Raw genomic sequence first — 13,832 nt, 5'->3', positions numbered from 1 at the left:
GAGGTGCTATGTTAACAACATTTTCTCAATATTTTCACAACAAATCATAGATAATTAGTTGTTATTAGTTCTAATTTAAATCTACCACTGAAATTACTTTTTTACCTCACCAATAACAATCCGTAGAACCTGCTACATAAAATTTATAAACAAAAACCTGTGCATTGCTCAGGTAACAAGCTAGAAAAATTCAATAAAGAGGAAGAATTGTGCTTTAAATTAGCATCAACAGCATTCAAGATCCAGCCTGATCCAACCTCCCCAGAATCTAAACCCACAAACTGGAGTAAAATCTGTAATAAAAACTTTACAACAATTGTTAACAAATCTTGCAGGGGTGCAGATACGAGGTTATTTCTATATTCTATACCAAATTCCCATTCATCTCGCCGCCGCGGGGGGGTGGGGGTGGGGGGGTGTTGAGAACTAATAAGTTATTATGAGAAAAACTGATGGAAAAATTTACAGGCAATGGTGTATTAGGAAAAGAGTAATACAAATGGAGGAAGTAAAAAGTATACTGTAAAACTACAAGGACAAAACTTTAGGGTATCACCATGAGGCCTAATCTGCTCCTAATTTTCTATTTAAATACTTCTAACAAGGACTAATGACACTTACAGATTAACTTATACTAGACTTTAAAAGAATCAGGTTAGATATGGCTCCAAATGCATTAACTAATACTTCCAGCCTGATCAATCAAAGTGCCAACTTGGTCTCCGCATAATGCTCTTGAGATATTCCCAGGCTCAAGCAGATTAAAAACCACAACTACAGAGAAAGTATATAAACCTTTTAGACAAAAGAGAAGGATAAAATATGGCATTGAAAATTTAGAAGAATGAAATAAGACCAACCAGGAATTCCATTCTCTTCACAGTATGTTATCGCCATCAGGTCCATAGAGGTTATGGTGCTAGAAATAGCATCACGATAGGAAATGTGATCAAGTATCACATTGCTGTTACCAGAATGAAAGTCATAGACACCATTTACACTGGTACCTTTAAGAACTGCATCTGCATTAACTGAGACCCAAAAAAAAAAAATACACAACATCACAATGTCCTCCAAGACAATGTTCCTCAATATATATATATAAAGATGGTGAACCAGAAATGTAGAGGAAAATATTGGTATGTTGGAAAAGGGTAGGGTCATACGCTCAGAAGCTCTCAGAGCTGCAGCTGTATCAGTAGTGAAGAGTGGATTTCCAGTGCCAGCACCAACACCACCAAATATGACAACTCTTCCTTTCTCAAGATGCCGGATGGCCCGTTGCCTGCTATAGGGTTCAGCGATCTCTGGCATAGCAAATGCACTTTGCACACGTGTCTGAACGCCCAGCTTCTCTAGAGCTGATTGGAGCAGTATAGAGTTCATAACTGTTGCCATCATACTGCAACAGATCAAAAATGGCCAAATGGTCAGCATGAAAGCAACAACTGAAGTTTAAGATTAGAACATAAATTACTTAATTCGTATACAGTGGAGTTTGAGAAAATTATATAGAAATAAAGAAGCAAATCAAGGAAATAGACCATCAGGAATTATAAAATTTGACATAACAAACATGTCTGTACTATGAGAGTACAATCAAGTTTTCCTTTTCAAACCTGTTTACATAGCAGCACCAAGGGCTGAGAACTGCCAAAATATCTATTTAGTACAAGAAAACCTAGTAACTTCACTACACCTAAATTTGCATCAAAGATCCTGACAAACTAGTAAAACAGCAAAAATCTGTAACAAAGGAAAAGAAACAGTATGGAAACCATGCTGACTTCTGAATCACTATGTTTCTCAGTCTCATTCTAGTTCTGCACACAGCATCAATAAAATGCAGCAAATAGAAGTGGCCGAATACATTGTAATTTAAAAGTAACAATGATACCATAGGGATAACGCCAATGTACTTCAATTTGGGCAATGAAATAAAACCAACAACATAATGACGACTGACGAGGACAGTAAAGATAAAACTTCAATTATTTTTTTCAGAAAATAAATCATTAACAAAAGAGTATGCCCAAGTACATGGGACACGTACAAGAACTGCTCTTACAAATTACAATCTAGAATTGAAAGGGTCAATCAATTCTTAAATAGAAGTGGAATATACACTGGCCAGAATAGTCATCCAATCATACAAAGATCTCAAAAACAATGATTAACTGAATTCCAAAGGAACTCAGCACCATCATATATAGAGCTTAAATCATATATATTAATGTACTGAAAATTATAATCAAGCCTCTGTTACTTTGTTCCTAATGCATAGGAATTAGTCTATAAAACCAGTTTTTGTGTTGAATCCAATAGAGCCCAAAAAAAGAAGAGAAGAGTATAGGAATAAAAATAAAAAGAGGAGAGTTGCTATTAGAGACTAGAGGGGAAAAAAAACCGACAGATGGGAGCTACGAGGGTAAGAAAAGAACAGAGAGAGTTGCTCTGCGTAAGAAAGGAGTAGAAAAAAAGAAGAAAGACAAAAACAAAAAAGAAAAGAGAGAAAAGAGGTCCGAAGAATGAGTAGTAATTGTAAAAAAGAGAGCTTTTTAAATTAAAATTACACGTAGGAAATATGAATAAAATAATGTTATAAAATTAAAAAGTTGAAATAAAACCTCAACAGGGTACTGTTGGGCAACTATGGTAGTGGCTGGAAGGTCATGTACTTATATATTATTTTATTATTTTATTTGTGGGTCTAAAAAATTGAAGTCTGATGTGCTTTTTATTAAATATTAGTGGTTGCCAACTCAAACCCCACTAATCTATATATCTATATATATTACTAAAAACTGAAGCGTGACATTTATTGCTGCTGAGTTTCTGTTACGTCACCTCATCATTACATCATTCGTCACATAATTATTATTTATTATTTATTATTTATTTCTATTTTTTTTTACAAAAAATATATATAAAAATATATTATTGACTTTATATATTCATCTTTGTCGATTTTAACATCTATATATATATATTTTTTTTTATTTCCAATTTTCCTATAACTTTTTTTACATTCATTTATTTTTTAAATATTTACACTTTTTTCTTCCCTTACCTTTTCATCTCCCCCACTACCCTCTACTTTAATATTGTTATTAATCTTTCCCTTCATCTTCTTTTATTTGTCTCTTACTATAAATTTGTCACTCTTTTCCATTTTTTGCATAGTTTTCTCTTACAAAAAGGTTCTCTCTCTCTCTCTCTCTCTCTCTCTCTCTCAATGTTTTGGTGGATTTTTATTTTTTACTGCATCTCCACTTTAGGTTGATAAATTTTTGTGTATTTAAGAACTCTAATTTAGGTTGATACAATTTAATTTTGTGTTTTACTTAAAATTTTAATATGCTGGAGAGATCTTGCAACCTCATTGTTCATATCTTGCCTCAGAGCCAACTAGATAATGCATGTATAGTTGAAAGGAGATTAAACTCACTTTTGTTTGTCCTTAAAATTGTATGAGTTCTGTTGATCTTCTCTAGAGAATTATTTGTTTGAGAATTGCCTTGAAGTGCCTATTAATTTTGAAATTCCTCTATAAGCTTTATTACAGATAATTTGATTAAGGATCTGTCTTTTTCTCTTCAATTTCCATGTGGGTATTGTCACAGGTAAATGCTACAGCAGAGGTTATTTATGACCTTGTGGACCCAACTGCCAATTTGATTTTTGGAGCAGTGATAGATCCTTCACTTAGTGGTCAAGTAAGTTATTGTTTATCCTAACATAAGCAGGGTAAACTTCTATTCGCCTGGACATATCCGCAACAGTCTACACCCGTCATCTGAATGTGCCATTAATATTAGATGCAATATTTAAGGGAAAAAAAAGACTATCATGTTTAGGTAATTTAGCATATGGTGGTATTGGTATTGCTTTGCAATGTCATTTTGTAAATCAAATCAAATGCTTTATTTTGTTTCTTTTTATTATCATCCTCTTAGTATAAATTTGTCATTCACTCTTCTATTCTTTACATAATTTTTCTCACAAAAAAATGGTTATTTCCCACTCTTTCTCCCTCAATTTTTTGGTGGATTTTTATTTTTATTTTTCTTGCATCTCTATTTTAGCTTGATAAAGTTTTGTATTCTTTAGAACTCTATTTTGGTTGATGGGATTTAGTTTTGTGTTTTAAGTTTTTTTTTTTTTTTTAATGACTTTGATTGTTAAATATTATCATATTGCATTATAAATAATTAAAATAGTATATAAGAATGTACTATTATTATATTACATAGAATTATTTGGATAAGTTAGTGTTTATTGTTATGTATTTTTTTTTCTCATATCATTTTATTTAACATTTAAATTCAGCCACATCCCCCATATATATCATTAAATTATTTATATTTCCACTCCTTTTTTATTTTAAAATTTTTAAAATATAATTTTTGCCTAAATTAAATAAATAAAATTGTCCACATTAAGTGGAGTAATGCTAGGGAAACACTCATTCTCACACCCAATGCATCAAAGGAAGAATGAAATACAAAACAAATCAAGTTAGAAACACTAAATAAAAAAAAAAAAAAAAACTAATAATGCATATTTAATGTCATAGAATCATCATCAAATTTTGGAAAACGATAGGTTGCCAATGGAGAGAGAGAGAGAGAGAGAGAGAGAGTATAGAAAAAAAACCAATATAGAAGTAATAAAGAGTAGATAAAGATATATAAAAAAAAAAAAACCAAATGTCAATTAGTAATCGTTGATTGGAAAACAAAGAGGTTGTAAGGAGAAGTAAAAAATAAAATAGAGATTACCATGTAGAGAACATTAAAAACTTTACAGTGTAGTAACATAAACCATTAAATTCACTTAAAAAATTAAATCAACAATCAACAATTAAATACAATCATAGCACTAAATTTTAATTTAAAACTAATCAAACTCTAATTTTGGAAACCATATTAATCATAACTAAAATATATATATATATATATATATTATATCATACACTATTACTTTTGAAAATCTAATGAACAATGCTACCTCTCATTTATCGTTTTTGTTATGCTAATCATCAGTTAGTAAATATATGATAATGGTAAGAAGCGTTACAAATGAGATCACTAAAAAAAAAAAAAAAAAAAATTTAATTAGCCACTATCATGGAGTAGTAGTCTATAACTTTATGCATCCAAAAAAGTGGAATATATAGAGTTTTCTTAAAGGTTTGTGTAAAGATTCACTATATGTGTGTGTGTGTGTATAAAGGTAAAAAAAGGTATATTTAAGGTTTTTATTAACTTAAAAACTAATGAAAAACCAATGGTTAATAACTAGAATTATAGTATTAATAAAAAATTTATTGAGACGATCCTAAAAAAATTCGCATGCTCAATGCGCGGGTATGCGACTAGTGTTACTAAAAGACAGAATTGAGTTATAAATTAAAAAAAAAGCCAGTCATCTTTTTAACGAAACCAAGTCCTCTACACTAGAAAGAAAACAAAACGACAGTTTGAAAACAAAGGTGACGGAGGCTCTCGCCTAACGCCTGGAAAAACTGTTCAAGGCGAGCGACTAGTTAACAGAGGCGCTCGCCTTAGTGACCTTGAGGCGCTTTTACGCCACCTTGCCTCAACTGTAGGCACTCGCCTGAAACGCCTTTGACTACATTGACTACAGCTATGCATCGGTTTTTAGCTTTTATTTCCGAGCGAAGCCTTATTGATTTGCCTTTGGTTTGGGGGAAATTCACTTGGTCTAACTCTAGAGAGGTTGTTTCAAGATCTAGATTGGACAGGTTTCTATTGTCAGCAAATTGGGAGGAGAAATTTCCATCTGTTTGTCAACGCCGACTATCTAGGCTGCTATCGAATCATTTTCCTATCTTTCTTGAGGGTGGGAATTTACATGGAGGCAAAAAACCTTTTAGGTTTGAAAACATGTGGTTAAAGGATGAGGGCTTTTTGGAAAGGGTGAGCTCATGGTGGGAGTCCTATCATTTCCAAGGAACTCCTAGTTTTTCTTTGGCTAACAAATTGAAGATGTTGAAATTGGATTTGAAGAGATGGAATGTGGAGGAGTCTGATAATATAGGTCTTAGGGTGCAGAATTTGTGGAAGGATTTTAATGTGTTGGAAGTTATCGAGGATGATCGTGTTCTCATAGTGGAGGAAAGGAGGAAAAGGAACAAATTCGTGGAGAGTTAGAAAAAACAACTTTGTTGGAAGAAATCTGTTGGAGGCAGAAATCTAAGGCTCTTTTTCTTAAAGAGGGAGATAGGAATACAAATTTTTTTTCATCGCATTGCAAATTCTCATAGAAGATGCAATGCTATCGATAGGCTTATGGTGGATGGAGAGTTATCTAAGGATCAGGGGATCATTGAAGGGTGCATTACTCATTTCTATAGGCTGTTATACTCAGAGAATGAGGTTCACAGACCTCTTTTGGATGAGGTTATTTTTTTCTAGAATTTCTGAGGAAGATGCCACTTGGTTGGACAGGCCTTTTGATGAGGAGGAAGAATTTGGAGTGGTCTATGATTTCAATGGTGATAAAACGCCAGGTCAGGATGGTTTTACAATGGCATTTTTTCAGTCATGTTGGAGCATGGTGAAAACAGATATTATGAATGTGTTTCATATTTTTCATGCCCACGCTGTCTTTGAAAAGAGCCTTAATGCTACTTTTCTTGCTCTCATTCCTAAGAAATTTGATGCTGTGGATGTTAAAGACTTTCGGCCTTTTAGTTTGGTAGGAGGGGTGTACAAGATTATCGCCAAGGTGTTAGCCAATCGAATGCGAAAGGTGGTTCACAGTATTATTTCAGAATCTCAGAATGCCTTTTTGAAAGGCCGACAAATTTTAGATTCTGTCCTTATTGCTTCTGAGTGTTTAGATAGTCGATTGAAGGTAGGGGTTCCAGGGGTGTTGTGCAAACTGGATATCGAGAAAGTGTACGACCATGTGAATTGCGAGTTTCTCATGTTTTTGTTACAGTAGTATGGTTTTTCTGAAAAGTGGAGAAGGTGGATCAGGTGTTGTATATCAACTGTTAAATCTTCCATTTTGATCAATGGTTGCCCATCTGACTTTTTTGGGAGTTCTAGAGGACTTCAGCAAGGTGGTCTTTTATCCCCAAATCTCTTTGATATTTTAATGGAAGCCTTGAGCCATATGTTGGTTGTAGCTACTACAGCAGGTCAGTTTTCGGGCTTCACAGTTAGGAATGCAATTGGTTCCTTGATGACGGTGTCTCATTTATTGTTCGCGGATGATACTCTTGTTTTTTGTGATGCTGACAGCACTCATATAACAGCTCTGCGTGGGATTCTTTCTAGATTCGAGGAGATGTTAGGGCTAAAAATTAATTTAGGAAAGTCTGAATTGGTTCTAGTTAGGGATGTGCCTAATCTACATGAGTTAGTGGAGATTTTGGGTTGTAGGGAGTCTGCTCTTTCGCTAAAATATTTAGGTCTTCTGTTGGGTGCTACTTTTAAAGATAAGTCGATTTGGAATCCTATTTTGGAGAAGATGGAGCGAAGGCTAGCTGGTTGGAAGAGATTGTATTTATCTAAGAGGGGTAAGGTTACCCTTATTAAGAGTACTCTCTCTAGCTTACCTACGTATTTCCTTTCTCTTCTTCCGATTCCAGTTAAGGTGGCTAAGAGGATGGAGAAATTACAAAAAGATTTTCTTTGGACTGGTATTGGAGACGATCATAAAATTCATCTAGTAAATTGGTCTAAGGTTTGTAAGCCAGTGAAGAATGAAGTGTTAGGCATTCGGTGTTTGAGAAGGTTTAATTCTGCCTTATTAGCCAAATGGTTGTGGCGTTATGGTTTGGAGAACGATGCCCTTTGGAGAAGGGTCATTGGGGCGAAGTATGGGAATGAGTGGGGTGGTTGGTGTACAAAATCTGTGTCTAGGGCATTTGGTGTTTGTTTGTGGAAGTTCATTAGAAGTGGCTGGTTGAAGTTTTCCAAGTTCCTTCGATATGATGTGGGTGATGGTACTAGTGTGAAGTTTTGGGATGATGCGTGGTTTAGGGATCGTCCTCTTAAGGAGGCGTTTCCAGATTTATATAATATTAGGAGGACAAGGGATGCTTCGATCTCTGAGGTTATGTGCTATGCTAATGGGAGAATTTCTTAGGATATTCAGTTTTGATGTTTAGTGAACGATCAAGAGTCACAATCTTTGGATTCGTTTATGATTTTGATCTATTCCACTAAGGTGCGGGGTGTTGGTTCTGACAAACTTTGTTGGAAGCCAGCCAGCAGTTGAGGTTTCAAGGTGAGTGGGTATTATCATTCCCTATCCCCTTCTTCTGTCTGAGGCTTGTGGATGTTTATGGTCATATTTGGCTGGTTTGCGTGCTTCAGAGGGAAGCTCTCATGTGCATTACAACTTCTTTTATGATCCGGTAAAACATGCTGATGCACTATTACCACCAGCAGCTGCCTTAGCCCCAACTCTCTGGCCCCAATTTCATCTCCGTTGGGCTTGTCCTTCAGAAGCTCAAGCTGGGGAGCTTGAAGCTCAATTTAAGAAAATGGCTGTAAAATTCTCTGAACTGCAGAAGGTAACAATAGTACTTCTGTCTCTGGCTGCTAAAAATTTCCCCAATGAGCTATTCCTTCCCCCCTTCCCCCCTCCTTTGTGTATTGGTGGCTTTCCCCTATTGATCATGAGCAATTTTGAGCATCAGCTTTACCTTCAAGAGTCTTTGTTAAAGATAGCAACAGTAGTAGTCAGGTTAGGTGTGGGTGTTTCGGGTCAGGACAAAGTATGTTTTACTCTAAGATGGGGCTATAGATGAATTGGAGTTGTCTGATAATATTCTTGTTCACCTATCATGTTTGCAGAAGCCAATCATGTATAATTGGCATGTTTTTCTTTTCTGCTTTCAAATGTTCCCTACCTCAACCCCACCCCCTCCCCCTCCCCACACGAAAAAAGAAAAAAAAAAGGATGTGGTTTTTCTACTTTTTTTAATGTTCATATTGAACTGTAATTGATGTGTTAACAGGCGAAAGAGGTGGCAGAAAGGAAAGCTAAAGAGATTACAACTGCTATGGAATCATTAAGTGCAGAGTTACGAAATGAGAAGCAGCTCAGCAGCTTGGCTATGAACCAGGCGAAGAGAGCCATCAAGGAAAATGAGGCCATAAAGAGAGCAGTACAGTCTCTGGGGTACAATGTTCACTTCTCAACCACTGGTGATTGTACTGTTGGCATTGAAAGCAACCCAACAGAAATTCCACAGAAATTCATTAATTCTTCTTCAAAAAGAGATGGTACTTTGCAGAATGATGAGAAATCAGATCTCTCTGTTTCTATTACGGTAATGGCTGACAATGATATTCCCCACAATCCAATTGATCGAGTATGTGAAACTTTATGTCCATTACGCACTCGAGATGGAGTCTGCAGGTGGCTAGATGCTGGTTGTGCGCAGCTTAGTAGCCAATTTGTTGGACTAAAGGCAAATTTTGATGCATTTGACCAGCTTTCTATTTACGATAGTTATTTTCAACCAGAAAAATAATTATGGATTTGGAGCCAAGCATGCAATCCAGCCAGCACCAAAATTTTGTTGCAGTGCTTCTCCTCTGGGGAAGGATTCGAGTAGATTTATATTTAAAGCTTTATCAGAACAGATACAAGATTCTTTCTAAGCTCACCATCAAAGGCAATGGATGTACCAAAATGGACCCTCACATTTTGGATGGGTCCCAGGACCGTTTGTACAGAGTGACTACAGACTATAGAGTTTAGCTGAGGACCGGCTTCATATAGACAATGTAGAAACCCAAAAGGCAAGCTTGAAATTATACATGCTAGAGCTAATGCATATTAGAGTGGTCCAAATCTTTGTAGGTTTTGTCAAGGTATTGTCTGGTTAGTTTAGTTTTAGTGTCATTCATTTCTTGAATAAGATTAGTTTTTGTACAGTTTTCTAGTTATTTACTGTAACATTTTTTTATTTTATGGGTAATTTATATGCCAGAAGTGTAATCTAATAAATTTTGTTACTAGTGGAAGAATTTCCCTTTCATGAATCCATATCTTGTCATTCTGTGTGCTTTTTGGTGACACTCCTGTACTATAGTTACAACATTAGGTGTGGGGAATTTGAACCCTAATTCTCTCATACTAAAAGAGAGAATGTTATGCTATTAAGTTACAAGACTCTTAGTGGTTTTCTAGAACAATCTAACCATAGCAAGACCATTTTTGGCATGAACTGTAGTGTGCAAATGAGACGGATTTAAGTCTTTATTCCCCGAACTCTTTCAGGTTGGTGCTGATATGAATTGGCTCGTATCCTTATGGAGTTGGCAGCTTCTGAGAGCAACTTTTCTTCAAGGGCTTCCAGGTCGAAGTGATTCAAAGCCATGCTCCTCACGGACTTGTGGATGTGAGAAACGTTATAATAGTATCCTCTTGTTTATAGAGCTTGGCAAATGTGTCCAAATAAAATGATTCAAACAATTTACCATGTTTTTAAAATATGAATGCTTCATATATTGTTTGCCTTGCTTCTAAGATGTTTCTTCTTGCATACAGCGCCTTATAACACTCAGCTTAGCCTTTATAGGGAAAAATATTTTTGACCTTTGGTACTAGGAATAGTAAAGGGTGGTTGTGCATTATTCTCGATCTTTGTTTTGCTAGAAAACCGAGGTTAAACACTTGCAAGCCTCAAAAGCCGTGTCTTGATGGACCTCTCTCATGTGATATGAGTAATCTTTTCACAAATGCTTGAATTCGGCCCCAAATGGGTACGACCTGACTTAAGCAGACCATATCATACTACTTTGTTTAAGGAGTTAGTTTATCGATTTAATTCATATCACACTATTTTTCTTAAGGATTTATTTGATTTACACCCAATAAATTTGGTGAATTGTTATTTTAGTCCATTAAATTTAAATATTACCATTTTAGTCTGTTAATAACTTAAACAATCTTACCATTTTGGGTTTGTCTAATTTTTAATACTTTTTTTTAAATTGAAATATTCTTTTGTTTCAATAAGAAATTAGTACATTACCACTAAGTAAAAAGTAGAAATTAAAATCTAATCTCTCGTCATTCTATTTTTAAGGGTCCGTTTGGATACAACTTATTTTTATTGAAACTGAAAACTAAAAGCTGAAAACTGAAAACACTGTAGCAAAATAATTTTTAAATGTGTGAATAGTACCGTGAGACTCATTTTTAATATTTTTTAGTGTGTAAACAATGTTGTGAATAGTGATAAATAGTGCATGAACAGTGATTCTTGTCTCCTAAAAAAGCTGAAACGCGTGAGAAAAAAAAAAAGAAGAGAAAAACGCAAACGCAATAATTCTTATCCAAACCACACCTAAGGTGCGGTTTGGTTTGGACTAAAAATGGCGTTTGCGTTTTGTCTGCGTTTTCCTTTTTTTTTTTTTTTTTTTTCCTTCAGCCACAATTGTTGACCAAGTCAGCAGTGAACAGTGTATCCGTGCACTATTTATGGACCCACAAATTCCACTTTTCAGCAACTTTTTCATTAAAAATAGGTCACACGATATTATTCACACATTTAAAAATTATTTTGCTACAGTATTTTCAGTTTCAGTTTTCAGTTTCAGCAAAAATAAACTCAATCCAAACAAATCCTAAGTGTAACGCGCTTCCCAAACGTACGTTTTGTGTTTATGATGTTTTTATTTTTTTTTTAGCTGAAAAATTTGACTTTTTTCTTGAACAATGTGCACTATTTATGAATCTACAAATTTCATCTTTTAATAATTTTTTTATTAAAAATATATTCTACGATACTATTTACATATTTAAAAATTATTTAATTATAATTTTTTTAGTATTTAATTATATTAAAAAAAGGTTAAGTCACAACTTTCAAATTTACCGTGTTTGTTTCTCTTTATGATGACCTGGGAATCTGGGACGGTGTGTCCGTTTTTGAAAGAAAAAGCTCAGCCACAACTTTAAAGTGTTGTACAGCACTCTAGCCTTGAGGAGAGTGGGTCCTATTCGGCATTTATTGATGTGGTGCGTGTACCAATGAAACACAAGTGTGAAGTTGTGCCCTATAATTGAGATTTTAATATAGATTAATTATTGTTGCATATAATTAGTTACACACCGTCTTGAATATATTTTGTGAAGTTGTATTTTAAAAATATAATTTTAATTATAATTGTAAAATTATAAAATTGTATTTTCAAAATATAATTTTATAATTTATGCTTAGCAATATATATAAAATATAAATAAAAATATTTTTAATAATTTTTTAATTATCGAGTCCTGTCGCACCTGTATCCACTCTTTTTAAAAATTATCGAGTCTCACACCTGCACCTACATCCACACCCGAGTCTCAAAACGTACCTGTACTTTATAGCCTACATACTACAATAATGTACCTACCTTTTAACAATGTATATTATATGATTATTGTAATAACCATATATTTTTACATAACTTTTCATTGTTTGATTTGGGTGAATTTTGGGTTTAGTTGACTAGAATGTGGTATTTATTTAGCGTTTATGTGAATGCTCTTACTGTTGCTTTGAAATGAAGTTATATATTAGTGTGGGTGAAGGAAATGAGAGTCATACAAAAATTAGTTGTCAAAGTGCCTAGCAACTCACTAATGGGCTGGCCAACTTGAAAGCCAGTTGCCAACCACCCTGCCATAACTAAAATTCAAATCTCCCATATGTTGCTCACGTGCCATCTGGCAGCTTGGTATAGTCACCAACCAATCACCAGAACTGCTGTCTTGAGCAAAACTTTATCATCTTGCGACTAAACCAAGTACAATAAATCCTCACATAAATACAGATATATACTTGAAAGAATTACAAGTAAAAAATTGACACGAATAAAGCCAAACATGAAAAATAACAACTTAACATGCTCTTACTATTGAAATGGCATCAGCCCTTGCAATTGAAATATATTCATTGAAAATTGTAAGTCAAAAGATCATGAAAGATGCCATTCTCTCAAAAAAATTATCATTAACTGTGCGAATAAATCTTTATTGAGCCTGCTTCTTTAGCTCATGATGTAATCCTAAGACTTCAACATTAAAAGTCTGTAATCATCTTAGTATCTCACATGAATTAAGTGTAAGCTTAATCATGTATTTATAAACTCTTGGACACCCTTCCCTTGCAAGCCGATTTTCAAAGGTGAGTCCTATTCATATATTCCTAACAAAGTCTTCAAAATTTTCAACCCAAAAAAAAAAAAAAAAAAAAAAAAAAACCTCTTTATATATCTTTTGCTATTTTTGACCACTAAATTTGAATCACATTATTTTAGTAGGTAAACCTTAACTACTTTGTCACTTTTTGTCATTATTAGCGTTGGTTGCACGCACAAGGCACGTACTGCCCCAGTAGTGAGAAAATTAATATAAATTTTGTATGTGAAATCATGAATTTTGGCTCATCTAATTTGATTATATTAAAAAAGAAGTTTAAGAATACAACAAAATATTACAATATTTTCACAATATCTTCATTTTTAGAATCCGAATAGATATTTTTTTATTTTATTTGAGAGAAATGCTACATTCATAACATTTTTAGAACAAATTCTAAATGACAAGTTATTATTGGTTTTAAACTGATAACATTGTTATTGTTATCCTCAAAACATTTATTTTCAGTTGTGGTTGGTCAGTCTCATATTTTATTATTTTATTTTGACTTGTAAGAAATTGATACTCCAATATTTGTAAAAATATTGTGATATTTGTTGTGTTGGTCTAACAATATATATATCAGCTTACATAAATATTTAAAAGGAAAAAAAACCACAAACCGGTTACTGGGGAAAAAAAAAACT

At 33.9% G+C, this 13,832-nt stretch overlaps 1 protein-coding gene across 1 annotated transcript; it reads right to left on the bottom strand.

The window, feature by feature from the left end:
* Positions 1 to 450: 450 nt before the first annotated feature.
* Positions 451 to 1,933, bottom strand: LOC115986842 (uridylate kinase-like). Its single transcript, XM_031110178.1, has 3 exons — positions 1,167 to 1,933; positions 861 to 1,031; positions 451 to 774 (listed from the first exon to the last, which is right to left on the bottom strand). The coding sequence occupies exons 1-3, from the start codon at positions 1,435 to 1,437 to the stop codon at positions 677 to 679; spliced, it is 540 nt and encodes a 179-aa protein (XP_030966038.1). The 5' UTR covers positions 1,438 to 1,933; the 3' UTR covers positions 451 to 676.
* Positions 1,934 to 13,832: the final 11,899 nt, after the last annotated feature.

This window comes from Quercus lobata, chromosome 4 (genome assembly GCF_001633185.2).
Source record: "Quercus lobata isolate SW786 chromosome 4, ValleyOak3.0 Primary Assembly, whole genome shotgun sequence".
In the NCBI taxonomy this organism is placed as follows: domain Eukaryota; kingdom Viridiplantae; phylum Streptophyta; class Magnoliopsida; order Fagales; family Fagaceae; genus Quercus; species Quercus lobata.
Note: the sequence above shows the minus strand (reverse complement) of the source record. Positions and strands in the feature narration are given on the sequence as shown.